Source organism: Rhinoderma darwinii, chromosome 3, assembly GCF_050947455.1.
Source record: "Rhinoderma darwinii isolate aRhiDar2 chromosome 3, aRhiDar2.hap1, whole genome shotgun sequence".
Taxonomy (NCBI): Eukaryota; Metazoa; Chordata; class Amphibia; order Anura; family Rhinodermatidae; genus Rhinoderma; species Rhinoderma darwinii.
The window spans coordinates 124342708-124356596 of NC_134689.1; the positions used below are offsets into that span (position 1 = coordinate 124342708).

Genomic DNA, 13889 nt, shown 5'->3' on the forward strand with positions numbered 1-13889 from the left:
TAGGTCTATACTGCGCTTTACCGGTCTCCTCAGAAACGAAGGGGTTACAGGGGAATAAGGCGACATACTGTATACTATATACGGACTGTACGTGATACAGTCATAACCAGCAAGAAGAGGGTGACACTTACAGTCAGAGCAGCAGCTTGCGGCGTCTTCCTGCATGAAGCGATCAGGTGTGCACGGATGTACAATGTATCACTGTCAGGCAGGAAGTTCCACTGTGGGTGACATCAGTCCTTCCAAATATGGCTCCTGCCTCATTCACTCTACAATATCAATCTAATTGTTTACAGGGTTTTTTTTATCCTATTTTTCACATTCTGTAAATCCTTGATTGACATTACAAGAAATTTTCAAAAACTCTCAATCACATGAGATATTTCCACCTAGAATAAAAAAAAATATCACCAGTAAGTGTACTGTGTACATATCTCCCAACTTTCAAGTATCGCAAAGAGAGACAACCTATGCGTAGCGAGTCACAGCAATTTGTTTTCTTTTAAGCCACGCTTTTAACCCCGCCCATACACACGTGGTTCAGCCCATACAGTATCATGCTCCCATAGTGCCTCCCCACAATATAATGCCCCCATAGAACCCCCACAGTATAAAGCCACTATAGCTGCCCCCGCACAGCATAATGTCTCCATAGATGCACCCATACAGTATAAAGCCAACCCAGATGCCCCATACAGTGTAATGCCCCATAGCTATCCCCAGACAACATAATGCCCCATTGCTGCCACCAGACAGCATAATGCCCCCATAGCTACCTCCATACAGTATAATACCCCCACAGATTTTGGCAATGCTCTGGCTGAGGATTCCGCTCCAGGAGGTGCCCCTGAAGTCACTGTCCATATTTGGACTATGATGTTAGGGGCTTTAAGATGTCAGAATCCCTGCCCAGAGCGTCGGCAACACTCTGGCCGGGGATTCCACTCCTGGAGGAGCCACTGACGTCACTGTCCATATATGGACACTGACGTCAAGGGCTTTCCCAAGAGAGGAGTCTCCGGCCAGAGAGTTTGCCCCGCTCTGGCTCGGGATTCCATAGTTGAATGCTGGAGCAGGGAGCTGACGGTTCCCCGCTTCAGCATTGGATTCAAGTGTATCTGCGTCTTGAGGACACAGATGCAGTTGAAACCGGGACATACCACCGGCTGCTGGGGACAGCGGGATACCGCCCGGAATGTCCTGCTTAATCTGGGACAGTTGGGAGGTATGTGTGTATAATGTAGAAGCCATAGAGTTGCTCGGTTTTCCCATCATGGACATTAATGGTGTATTGGTTGGATCATATGAGTGATGGTGTAGTGCGGTCCAAGCATTAAGACTTCACAGATCAATCATAGGGTCCTATGATAAGTCCCTCTATAATGATAGCCACATTACCCCCAAACAGTACAGAAACTGCTGCAATGTTCCCATAAAAAAAGCCCCTACATGGGTCATGGGTGCCCCTACAACAGTGAAGCCAAGGTGCCTTCATACAGTGACAACCACAATATCCCCCATAATGATGACCACAGTTCCCCATAACAATGGTAGCCAGAATGCCCCACTATGTAAACCACAGTGCATCCCAATAACAGCCTAGCCTTGGGGCCCCCAGAATGACAGCCACAGTGCTCCCATAACAGCTGTGAAAGTGCTTTCATTATGACAGTCACAGAGCCCTATAAAGACTGCAATAGTACTCCAAGAAGACAAGAACGGTGCTATAATAATGACAAGCATAGTGCCCAGAAAGCCACATTGCCCCATAATGTAAACCTAACAGCCCAGCATTGGAGCCCCCAGAATGACAGCCACAGTGTTCCCATAACAACTATGATAGCGCTTTCATTATGACAGCCACAAAGCCCTATAAAGACTGCAATAGTACTCCAAGAAGACAAGAACGGTGCTATAATAATGACAAGCATAGTGCCCAGAAAGCCACATTGCCCCATAATGTAAACCACCGTGGATCCCAATTATAACAGCCTAGCATTGGAGCCCCCAGAATGACAGCCACAGTGCTCCTATAACAACTATGATAGCGCTCTCATTAGAACAGCCAATAGTACTCCATAAAGACAAGAATGGGGCCCTAATAATGACATAGTGCCCAGAAAACCACAGTGGATCCCAATAATAACAGTCTATACTTGAAGTTCCCAGAATGACAGCCACAGTGCTCCCATAACAGCTGTGAAAGCGCTTTCATTAGAATAGCCACAGAGCCCTATAAAGACTGCAATAGTACTCCATGAAGACAAGAACGGTGCTATAATGCCCCATAATGTAAACCTAACAGCCCAGCATTGGAGCCCCCAGAATGACAGCCACAGTGCTCCCATAACAGCTATGATAGTGCTTTCATTATGACAGCCACAAAGCCCTATAAAGACTGCAATAGTACTCCAAGAAGACAAGAACGGTGCTATAATAATGACAAGCATAGTGCCCAGAAAGCCACATTGCCCCATAATGTAAACCTCACAGCCTAGCATTGGAGCCCCCAGAATGACAGCCAGCCACAGATCCCCATAAAGACCGCAATAGTACTTCATAAATTCAAGAACAGTGCCCGAATAATAATAAGCATAGTGCCCAGAAAGCCTCAGTTCTCCAATAATGACATCAATATTGCGGCATAAAAACAAGCACAGTGCCCCCATAACAGTGACAGCTGAAGAAATTGTCAGGCACAATACAAAAAAAGGTCCATACTGAACTGAAAAAACTGATACCAGGAAAAAACTTTATGTGAAAAGAACAGGTGGTACCGCAGACTGCTAGAAAAAAAAAAAAACGTACATTCCCAATGTCATAGAAATCTCATTCAATAATATTGCACATATAAAATATAACTCATCCCCAAAACGTCATCGTGTAGCCATGCCCTTAAAGCTACACGCCACAAAAGTTCCCTCTGGTATTAAATTATTACTTTTCTAAAACTAATTACAAAGACTAACGGAATAGAACGCAAAACAAGTGTCTCTATGTGACGGCCATTTTGGTAAAGTCATGCTATTACGTGGTGGCTCGAGTAGGGCTCCAGGAAAATGGTTGTTGCTGTGAAAGTTATATTGCGGCGTAGAGACAGTGTGAGAGAAACACAAGCCGTACCTCTATGAACCAAGTGCTTGCGCGCTGGCCAGATTTCTGACGTCCTCACGTTGTACGCAAGCCGGTGAGACAAGGTGAGGTTCTGAGGAGAAATGTACGCGGGTGTACTGGTTGCTTCGTGTATGTAGTTACACCCGAGGACTTTGCCTGAAACGCTATTAAAAAATTAGTGTGTTTGTCACTTCTTATGCTGCCCTCAGACTGCAGTGTAAGAGGTTGACCTATGCGCATTAAGCTGCGTTCACACCAGGTCTTTGGTGCGCATTCGGTGTATACGCCAGGAATATCTCCTGACATTTGAGCCTATGCGCCTATAGACTTTAATAGACAAATGTATTTTAAAAGAGTATCTTTTTGGCATACATTTCATCAGGGTACATATTGTTATTAAAAGTGTAGTCCTCTGCGCTTCTCAATACATAGGGTTCCTGCAAAAAAAATATGTACCATGTATACTGCGCAGTAAACTTTTTTTTACGATCGGAGTGCGTGGTAGACACATGCAACTGCAAAGGCGTATGTCTGTATACATTTGGCTGCACGCCACTGAGTTAACAGCCTAAGCCCGTTGGGCTAATATACTTTTTTTTTTTTTAAAGGCTGGAATATCGTAGTCGACTGTGCTATTCCATGCTGAGGGATCCTGCAAAAAACATATCGCACGAAATACACTTTTTAACGTGGCAGCCTATGGGTGAAGGATGCCACTGTATCGCATCGGGAAGCTTCAGTCCACATATGGACAGTAATGCCACTGGAGCTTCATGCACAGGGCCTCAATAAGCACCACCGTCCTCAGAAAGCGCTCTGCCCAGGGACTTCGGTCCCAAGTAAGCTCTTGAAGTCATAGTTTCATAGTTTGTAAGACATAAAACAGCTCAGCCTATTATACTGCAATGTTGAAGGCAAACCGCCCCCCCCCCCCCAATATTTATTTATATATAGTTATTAGGTCACCGCTCAGAAGTTGTTTTTTTTCTAAACTAAATAACCCTAATTTTGATCTTTCTGGGTACTGTAGTCCACGCATTCTTTTTAGTACTTTAGTTGCCAGTCTTCGAAATTGCTCAAGCTTTACTATGTCTTTCTTGTGCACTGATGCCCAAATCTGTACACAATATTCCATGTGCAGTCTTACTAGTGATCTATAAGGTGGTAGAGTTAAGTTCTCATCATGTGCATCTATGCCCTTTTTGATGCGCCCCATGTTCTTATTTCCCTTGGTAGGAGCTGCCTGACACTGGTTTCTACAGTTAAAGGGGTTTTCCCATCAGGGACATTTAACACATCCACAGGTCATAAATGTCAGATATATGTGTGTCCCACCTCTGGGACCCGCACCTATTTCTAGAATGGGAGCCCTCTAAACCCCGTTCTACCTCTCTATGCTCCGGCTGACTCGTGGGATTCCCGACCATGAAGAAGAAAACAGCGTAGCTCGCTGAACTACGCTGTTTCTGTAAGTCCCATAGAACTAAATGGTATATGTCATAAATGTTCCTGATGGGAAAGCCCCTTTAAGTTTACTCTCCAAGCCTCCAACTTCTTTAGATCTATTTGTAACATAATATTGTTTTTTGTGTTAATTAGTTTACATTATTTAGTATCAGCGGCAAAAATTGAAATTGTACCGTGCAACCCCTCTACCAGGTCACTAATAATACATTTATTGAACAGCATAGGGCCCAGTACTGACCCCTATGGTACCACACTGGTAGTGGTGACCCATTCTGAGTACTTATTATTTATAACCACCCGCTATTTCCATCACTGACCCAGTTACTTACCCACTTACAGGACCAGTCCCCCCATAAGCCCATGTTAATATGGAGTTATACCGTTAATTCTCATTGAGATATTCCAGGATAGCATCTCTAAGAAAAGCTTAAAACATTTTACCCACAATAGAGGTTAAAATTACGGGCCTTTAATTTCCGGGCTCACTTTAGACCCCTTTTTGAATATTGTCACGACATTTGCTATGCGCCAGTCCTTCAGAATAGTCCCTGCCATTAAAGAACCAAGCAGTGGATCAGATCATCAACTATAATGTAGGATCATCAAATAATTTATGACTGAAAAAACATAAAAAGCAGGTTTTGCTTTGGAACATCTGAAGACTAATTTTAGTGTAAATGTTTTTTCTCAGAGTAGAGTGTAATCTGAAACCCCCTTCTGGCTGTCATGGGATTATAATAATTGCATTTGTTGTGCATTCTCATTGCAAGGTATGACAAATACATGATGCAATAAATTGCTGCCTGTTGCTGAGAGAATTATAGGTGCAGGAAAAGAAAAGTACTAGGTGTAGAAAATAACAGGTGCTGGAGAAGAAAGGTACTAGTTCTAGAACGTGCTGGAGTAGTACTATACAAGGTCTAGAAAATAAAAGGTGCTGGAGAAGAAAAGTACTTGGTCTAGACAAAAATAGGGGCGCTGAAGAAGACGTACTAGGTCTAGACAATAACAGGTGCGGGAGAGGAAAGGTACTAGGTCTAAAAAGTAACTTAGGTGCTGTAGAAGAAAAGTACTAGGTGTAGAAAATAACGTGCTGGAGAAGAAATATACTAGGTGTAGAAACGAACAGGTGCTAGAGAAGAAAGTTTCTACACCTAGTACCTAACAGATGCTGGAGAGGAAAGATACTAAGGGTATGTGCACACACACTAATTACGTCCGTAATTGACGGACGTATTTCGGCCGCAAGTCCCGGACTGCACACACTGCAGGGAGCCGGGCTCCTAACATCATAGTGATGTACGATGCTAGGAGTCCCTGCCTCGCTGCAGGACAACTGTCCCGTACTGAAAACATGATTACAGTACGGGACAGTTGTCCTGCAGCGAGGCAGGGACTCCTAGCATCGTACATAAGTATGATGCTAGGAGCCCGGCTCCCTGCACTGTGTTCGGTCCAGGACTTGTGGCCGAAATACGTCCGTCAATTACGGACGTAATTAGTGTGTGTGCACATACCCTAAGTGTAGAAAATAACATGCTGGAGAAGAAATGTACTAGGTCTAGACAAAAATAGGGGTGGTGAAGAAGAAAGGTTCTAGGTCTAGAAAAGAACAGGTTCTGGAGAGTAAGGGTATGTTCAACACTGCTTATTTTCGGCCGTTTTTCGGACCGAAAAACTTCCAAAAAATAGGAAGTAGAACACCTCCAAACATCTGCCCATTCAATGGGAAAAATGGCGTTCCGTTACAACGGGGTGTTTTATTACTTGCGCATTTTGAAAAACGGCCGCATTAAAAAAACGTTAACAAAAAAGTAGTGCATTACACTTCTTGAGCCGTTTTTCATTGACTATAGAAAAACAGCTCCAAAAACGTCCGTAAAAAAGCAGTGAAAAACGCTAGTTAATTAAAAAACGGCTGAAAATCAGGAGCTGTTTTCCCTTCAAAACAGCTGTTTTTTTAGACGGTTTTTGCGAAGCATGTGAACATACCGTTAGGCTGGATTCACATATAGCGTTTACCTGCGTTTTCATTGGCGTTTTTCTTTTGCTCACACTGTGGCCAAATTTTACTCTTGAGAGCACCTACATGCAGTGTATTTGTTTGTAGCGTTTTTGCGGTCATTTACTTTTTTTTTCCCAAATTGCAGCATGCTCTATGTATGGTGTTTTTTCCCCCCCATAGTCTTCTGTACATGACTTCAAAAACGATCGGAAAATTGCATGTACAAAAGATCACAAAATAAAAACCACATTAAAAAAATGCATGAAACACATGTTGTTTTTTTTTTACATGCGTTTTAAAAACACTGAAAGTGTTTGTGAAGGAGGCCTAAAGGCACTGGGTCTAGACAAGAACAGGTGCTAGGGAGGAAAGGTACTAGGTATAGACAATAAGGTTGCAGTCACACGCAGCAGATTTTATTGTAGACATTTTTTGCAACTGAAAATTAGTTCCACACATCTGAATGTGGTTGTTCCTGCAGCAGGTGCATGATGTTTCAATCAGATGAATGGAACGGATTCTAAAAATCTGCCATATGTAACTGCACCCTAAGGGTATGTTCACACGGCCTATTTACGGACGTAATTCGGGCGTTTTTTCCCCGAATTACGTCTGAAAATAGCGCCTCAATAGCGCTGACAAACATCTGCCCATTGAAAGCAATGGGCAGACGTTTGTCTGTTCACACGAGGCGTATATTTACGCGCCGCTGTCAAATGACGGCGCGTAAATAGACGCCCGCGTCAAAGAAGTGACCTGTCACTTCTTGGGGCGTAATTGGAGCCGCTATTCATTGACTCCAATGAATAGCAGCGCTAATTACGCCCGTAATTGACGCGGCGTTCAAGCGCCTGCACATGCCGGTACGGCTGAAATTACGGGGATGTTTTCAGGCTGAAACATCCCCGTAATTTCAGCCGTTACGGACCCCCGCCGTGTGAACATACCCTAAGGGCTTATTTACACGAACGTGATATACGTCCGGGCAACGCGCGTGATTTTCACGCATGTCGCACGGACCTATATTTGTCCATGGGGGCATGCAGACAGGTGCGTGAGTCCGCTGCGAAAAACTCACGACATGTCCTATATTTTTGCGTTTCTCGCGCGTCACGCACCCATTGAAATCAATGGGTGCGTGAAAATCACGCGCACCACATGGAAGCACTTCCATGGTACGCGCGTGATTCGTGCAACAGCACTGAAAAGGATGAATGAAAACAGAAAAGCAACACGTGCTTGTCTGTTTACAAACATCCAAACGGAGTGTCATAATGATGGCGGCTGCACGAAAAGCACGCAGCCGCGCATCATACGGGGCTGACACACGCAGCTGTTAAATGCCTTTTGCGCACGCAAAATGCTGCGTTTTTTGCGTGTGCAAAACGCACACGCTCGTGTAAATCCGCCCTAAGGCCGGGTTCCAACGTAGTGTAAACGTTGCAGAATTTCCACACTAGAATTCTGTGTGGAAATTCTAGCAATCAAAGTGTTGTGACACTGTTAAAACCTTATCTGGATAGGACACAGCCGTTGCAGGGAGAGATGATGAATTTGTTTCTTACTAACCAGGTAGGAAGGCCATAGCCAATACCATTAGGGGTTGGATACTCTTTGGTGTGCGAAGCGCAGGTATAGACACCAGTATCTTTAAAGTGAATTCCATTAGAATTGCCGCTTCCTCCAGTGCTGCGGCTAAAGAAATGCCTTCAGATTCCATCCTTAACCCCTTCAGGACCCAGCCATTTTTGGGGAGTTTAGATTTACATTTTTTTGCGGGATGAGTGGTAGTTCTTAACTGTACCATTTTTTGTACTGTGTAATGTATTGGGAAACTGGGAAAAAATGCTTTGTGAGGTAGAATAAGAAAAAAACAACGAGCTGTGTGCGTGGAAAAAAAAAAACAGACCGCACACGGACGACATCCGTGTGCTGTCCGTTTTTCACGCATAATTTGCTAAAGGAATGATGAGAAGAAAAAAAACAGGGAGTGCAGAAACACGAATGTGAAAATTGATGCCATAGGGAAAGCATACTGATGCCACACGCTATTGAAATGCATGAAATACGGTCTGTTTTTCTGCGGATGCAAAATGGTTACACTCGTGTGAATAAGGCTTTAGGTGGTGTACATATATCGCGGTCAAAGCGCATATTTTCCACCATCTTTGAAAAATCGCATACATTTTGCAAAAATTATTGCAGCAAGAAACGCAAATGAAACGCTACGTGTGAACACAGCCTAACAGTTAAATTCTTGGCTATACTGAATTTTAGGCCATCGCATCATATGGAGCTCTGTACCTGTAAAACCGACTAATCTGATTTTTATTTCTTTTTAAGGAAACCTATCACAATGCCTGCAGGTGTAACCTGGCCTCAATATTTGAAGATGATGAGTGCTACACTGGTATCTATGTTGGCAGGGGCAGAAGTTGTGCATAGATACTACAGGCCTGATCTTGTAAGAATCCATTTAACAGCGTCACTTTGTAAAATAGTTGCATTCATTGCAGTTGATTTGAAAGGAGTTGCATCAGATTTCCTTAGCAGATATGAAACAGATGTGCTTTTATTTTAGCACGAGTCTGTTAGAATGGCACAAGGCACTAGACAGGGATATAATGTAAAAAATGCTCTGCATGTTTAGCCAGAACGTTCCACATCCTGCAGTTATGTCAGCAAGATCTTCCCTATATGAATGTGAACTTAGCAGTGCTGATGCAACAAGCGGAAGACAGATCACAAGTTTTTTGTTAACAGCTCCTACAGTGCAACAGCCCATAATTCTCTGCTGCGTCACTCCGTTTCCCCACTTTAGACATTTCTAGCATGTTGTAGCGGTCGGGGATGGCCACTCGTGCGCTCATGCTCTGTGTGCATTAGGCCTCATTTACACGAGCGTAATATACTCGCGTGCTTTTCACGCGTGTCGTACGCACCTATATTACTCTATGGGGCAGTTTAGACGATGCGTGAATTTTGCGCAGCGTGAGTGCGTTGCGTAAAACTCACGACATGTTCTATAATCGTGCGTTTTTCACGCATCACGCACCCATTGAAGTCAATGGGTGCGTGAAAACCACGCATGCCGCACGGAAGCACTTCCGTGCGGACTGCGTGATTCGCGCAAGAGCTGTCAAAAGGATGAATGTAAACAGAAAAGCACCACGTGCTTTTCTGTTTACAAACATCCAAACGGAGTGTCAAATTAGAGATGAGCGCACCGAACTTCACCGGGTTCGGCCGAACTCGTTTTGACCGAACCCGGCAAAAAATGTTCGGGTACGCGACGGCAGGAGACAGTCACTGTCCACGGTGCTGAAAGAGTTAAACTGGTTCAGCACCATGGACAGTGACTTCCGATCACAATATACATGAACGTGTAAAAAAAAAAGAAGTTCTGACTTACCGAGAACTCCCGGCTTCTTCCTCCAGTCTGACCTCCCGGGATGACAATTCTGTCCAAGTGACAGCTGCAGCCAATCACAGGCCAAGCACAGGCTGCAGCCAATCACAGGCTGCAGCGGTCTCATGGACTGCTGCGTCATCCTGGGAGGTGGGGCCGGATGACAAGAGAGGGACGCGTCACCAAGGCAACAGCCGGGAGACCGGACTGGAGGAAGCAGGAAGTTCATGGTAAGTATGAACGTCTTTTTTTTGATTCACATGTTGGTGTATATTGTGATCGGAACTCACTGTCGCGGGTGCTGAAAGAGTTACTGCCGATCAGTTAGCTCTTTCAGCACCTTGGACAGTGACGGGCGTCGACTAGCCTCATCTCTATGATGGCGGCTGCGCGAAAATCACGCAGCCGCGCATCATACACGGATGACACACGGAGCTGTCAAATGCCGTTTGCGCGCGCAAAACGCACACGCCCGTGTAAATCAGGCCTTGGGGTAAGCTCTCACAGGCAGGAAACGCTGCAGATTTCTTACAGTAGAATCGAAAAAAACAAAATGCTGGTAAATCTGTCACAGAAATCCACAGCAAATTGCTGTGCATATTGCTTTGGAAGCAATGTGTTTTTCTGCAGTGGTTTTACCTGCGGCGCGGCATTGCATTTCATTGATTATAGCAAACTTTATATGCACTGATGGATTTCCAGCGTTTCTTACTGCGTAAACGCTGTACAAAATTCAACATTCGTATCTTCGTGCTCCCATTTGACGTGTATGGGCCCAGCGCACAGCATCACCGCACAGAACATGCAGCATAAATTGACTTTCCGCAAGACTGTTCTGCATTTAGTTTTTTTCCCCGCATCATGTGGCTTGGATTTGTAAAATCTCATTCACTTTGCTACTACTAATTCCGTTGCAAAAATTCTGCAGTGTTTACGCTCCATGGGAACCCAGTGTAAATCTAGTTCACACTGAGTTTTTTGGTGCTGATTTTGACGTGGAAATCGCATTGGAATCAACGCCAAAATCGCCTCCCATTGAATTTAATGTGAGGCGGTGGAGTTTTTCTTCCCGGATGGCTTTTAGCCACTCGTGGCAAAAAGAAGTGGTATGTCCTTTTTTTGCCACGGTTCTGCCTCCCATTGAAATCAATGGAAGGCAGAAAAAGCGTTTTCCGTGGCGCTTTTTTGCCCGCGGTCCTCAATAGTCACGGGTGAAAAATGGCACAAAAAAAGCGCAGCCAGGTCAAATCTTGAGGGAATTTTGAGGCAGATTTTTTTTATGACTGCAAAATACTCTGTGTGAACTAGGCCTTAGGGTATGTTCACACGGCCTATTTACGGACGTAATTCGGGCGTTTTTGCCCCGAATTACGTCTGAAAATAGCGCCTCAATAGCGCTGACAAACATCTGCCCATTGAAAGCAATGGGCAGACGTTTGTCTGTTCACACGAGGCGTATATTTACGCGCCGCTGTCAAATGACGGCGCGTAAATAGACGCCCGCGTAGAAGAAGTGACCTGTCACTTCTTTGGCCGTAATTGGAGCCGCTATTCATTGACTCCAATGAATAGCAGCGCTAATTACGGCCGTAATTGACGCGGCGTTCAAGCGCCTGCACATGCCGGTACGGCTGAAATTACGGGGATGTTTTCAGGCTGAAACATCCCCGTATTTTCAGCCGTTACGGACCCCCGCCGTGTGAACATACCCTTATAGTGAAATACAGATCTTGTCCCCACACTGCGGAAAGCTGCCGCCGAAAAAAACTGCACATAAATTGACCTAAGGTGAGGTTTCTTCAACCGCAGCATTAGGAATCGCATCTCTTCCATGTGGGTTTTCCAATTGAATTCAATCGGGTGCTTAAAGAGACTCTGTCACCACATTATAAGTGCCCTGTCTCCTACATAAGGAGATCGGCGCTGTAATGTCGGTTACAGTAATGCTTTTTATTTTAAAAAAACAATCTTTTTTTCACGACGTTAGGAGCGATTTTGGTTTATGCTAATGAGCTTTCTTAACGCCCAAGTGGGCGTACTTTTACATTTCGACCAAGTGGGCGTTGTACAGAGGAGTGCATGACGCTGACCAATCAGCATCATGCACTCCTCTCCATTCATTTACACTGCACTAGCGATATAGATATATCGCTATGTGCAGCCTCATACACAAGCCCTAACATTACTACACCCGCAACAAAATGGTGTGTGTTGCGATATTTGTGGCAGCATCACAGCAATTTCGCCACAAAAATCACAAGTAAGAAAAAAAATAAAACAATAATAAAGTTATACTTACCCAGAGTTCCCTGCGTCTCCAGTCCAGCCTCCCTGGATGACATAGCAGGCAATGTGACTGCTGCAGCGGTCACATGGTCTGCAACGTCATCCAGGGAGGCTGGAGCGGGCGTCAGAGGAGGGAGGGGGTTAGTATGTGCAATAATTACGCCGTATGTGTTCGTACCCTAAGCCAGTCTTTCAGTTTAGCCTTACTAGAAAAAGCCACTTTTACATAGGAGTGGGCATATAAGGTTACTTTAGTTATTAATCAGAAATTAATGTGTTGCAGAGTGTGCCTGAGATTCCACCAAAACCTGGAGAACTGAAGACAGAACTGCTTGGATTACAGAAAGAGAAAGAAAATAAACAGACCAGCTAGCACTCAAATGTGAATCCTTTCATTTTATATAAATCTACTGCAGAGGTCAGCACCCGTTGGCACTCCAGCTGTTGTGAAACTACAACTCCAAACATGCAGACAGTCAAATGCTGGGAATTGTAGCTTCACAACCGCTGGAGTGGCAAAGGCTGCTGACCCCTGATCTAGTGCATTGTTTTTGTAGTCTTTAAAGGGGCATTCCGGTTACAACAAGTTACCCCTATCTGTGGGGTAAGGAGTAACTTGCTGATCGGTGGGTGTCCTACAGCTCGGACCCCCACCGTTCACGAGAACAGGGAGCCTGAACCCCTTGTTTGAACCGAGCAGCAGGTCACTCATGCGCACTGTCGCTCCATTCATTCTCTATGGCAGCGCCGGAGATAGCCTAGTGCAGTGATCAGCTTTTCCCGGGAACTGCCATAGAGAATGAAGCGGCAGTGCGCATGAGCGACCTGCCGCTCGGTTAAAACAAGGGATTTTGAACCCCTATAATTGTAAGCAGTAGGGGTCCAGATACCCACCGATCAGCAAGTTGCCCCTTACCCTACGGATAGTGGGTAACTTGTTGTAACCGGAATACCTCTTTGAGAGACCAATTTTTACGTTGTATTAGTGTGGGCCAACCTGCCACATTACAGGGGCCTAAGATACGCAAGTACATAACTCTCATACAATTTCACTACACTCACTTCAGATGGCCATAGACATATGATTGGCTGGTTATTCACTATGAGATACTCCTATGTGCCTCAAAGCGGGTTTTGTACAAAGCCACATGCAGACTGTCCATCATTGTTTTAGACAGTCCCTGATAAGTAGCTGTTAGGATTATTTCAGTTTGTGTGTAAAATAAAAAGTAACTGCGGCTTTTACTTGCTGTATCATAATGCATTTTCTTTCAATTGTAGTGGTTGTAGGAACAGATTCCTTAAACTTTTTATAGAGAAAAGTGTGCTATTGATGTGTTTTTGGCTGCACCACGTGTAAACATGGTCTTAGTCTGTCCTGGACTATAAGTCTACACACAGACCTTCTGTAGCCGCAGAATCCTAGGCACCCCATTGCTATTTGTTTAGGCTCTTTTCACACCACTTACTGAGCAAACTGATCTGTCATACACCTGGTAAAGCAGCATGCCTTGGAGTCCACAGCATCTGTAGGAACAGTGGGCAGCAGCATGTTGCCTCTATCTGGCAGTGTAGTCCTCTAATGCACCATGTGAACATACCACCATT

The 13889-nt window shown here is 44.7% G+C and overlaps 2 protein-coding genes across 5 annotated transcripts in view; one reads left to right on the forward strand and one right to left on the reverse strand.

Moving 5' to 3' along the window:
* TDG (thymine DNA glycosylase) overlaps window positions 1-361 on the reverse strand; it is a 21211-nt gene extending 20850 nt beyond the window's left edge. Inside the window, exon 1 of the mRNA XM_075856656.1 lies at window positions 132-361. The gene's annotated coding sequence lies outside the window, so the exon portion shown is untranslated. The remainder of the gene's footprint in view (window positions 1-131) is intronic.
* The window catches only part of UQCC6 (ubiquinol-cytochrome c reductase complex assembly factor 6), a 13926-nt gene extending 400 nt beyond the window's left edge, over window positions 1-13526 (forward strand). Inside the window, exons 1-3 of one of the 4 annotated variants that reach the window (XM_075856658.1) lie at window positions 3025-3197; window positions 8930-9050; window positions 12565-13526. In XM_075856658.1, the coding sequence (XP_075712773.1) occupies window positions 8943-9050; window positions 12565-12654 (198 nt within the window). In that variant the 5' untranslated portion in view covers window positions 3025-3197; window positions 8930-8942 and the 3' untranslated portion in view covers window positions 12655-13526. The other 3 variants (XM_075856659.1, XM_075856661.1, XM_075856657.1) reach the window with 3 other exon arrangements.
* Window positions 13527-13889: the final 363 nt, after the last annotated feature.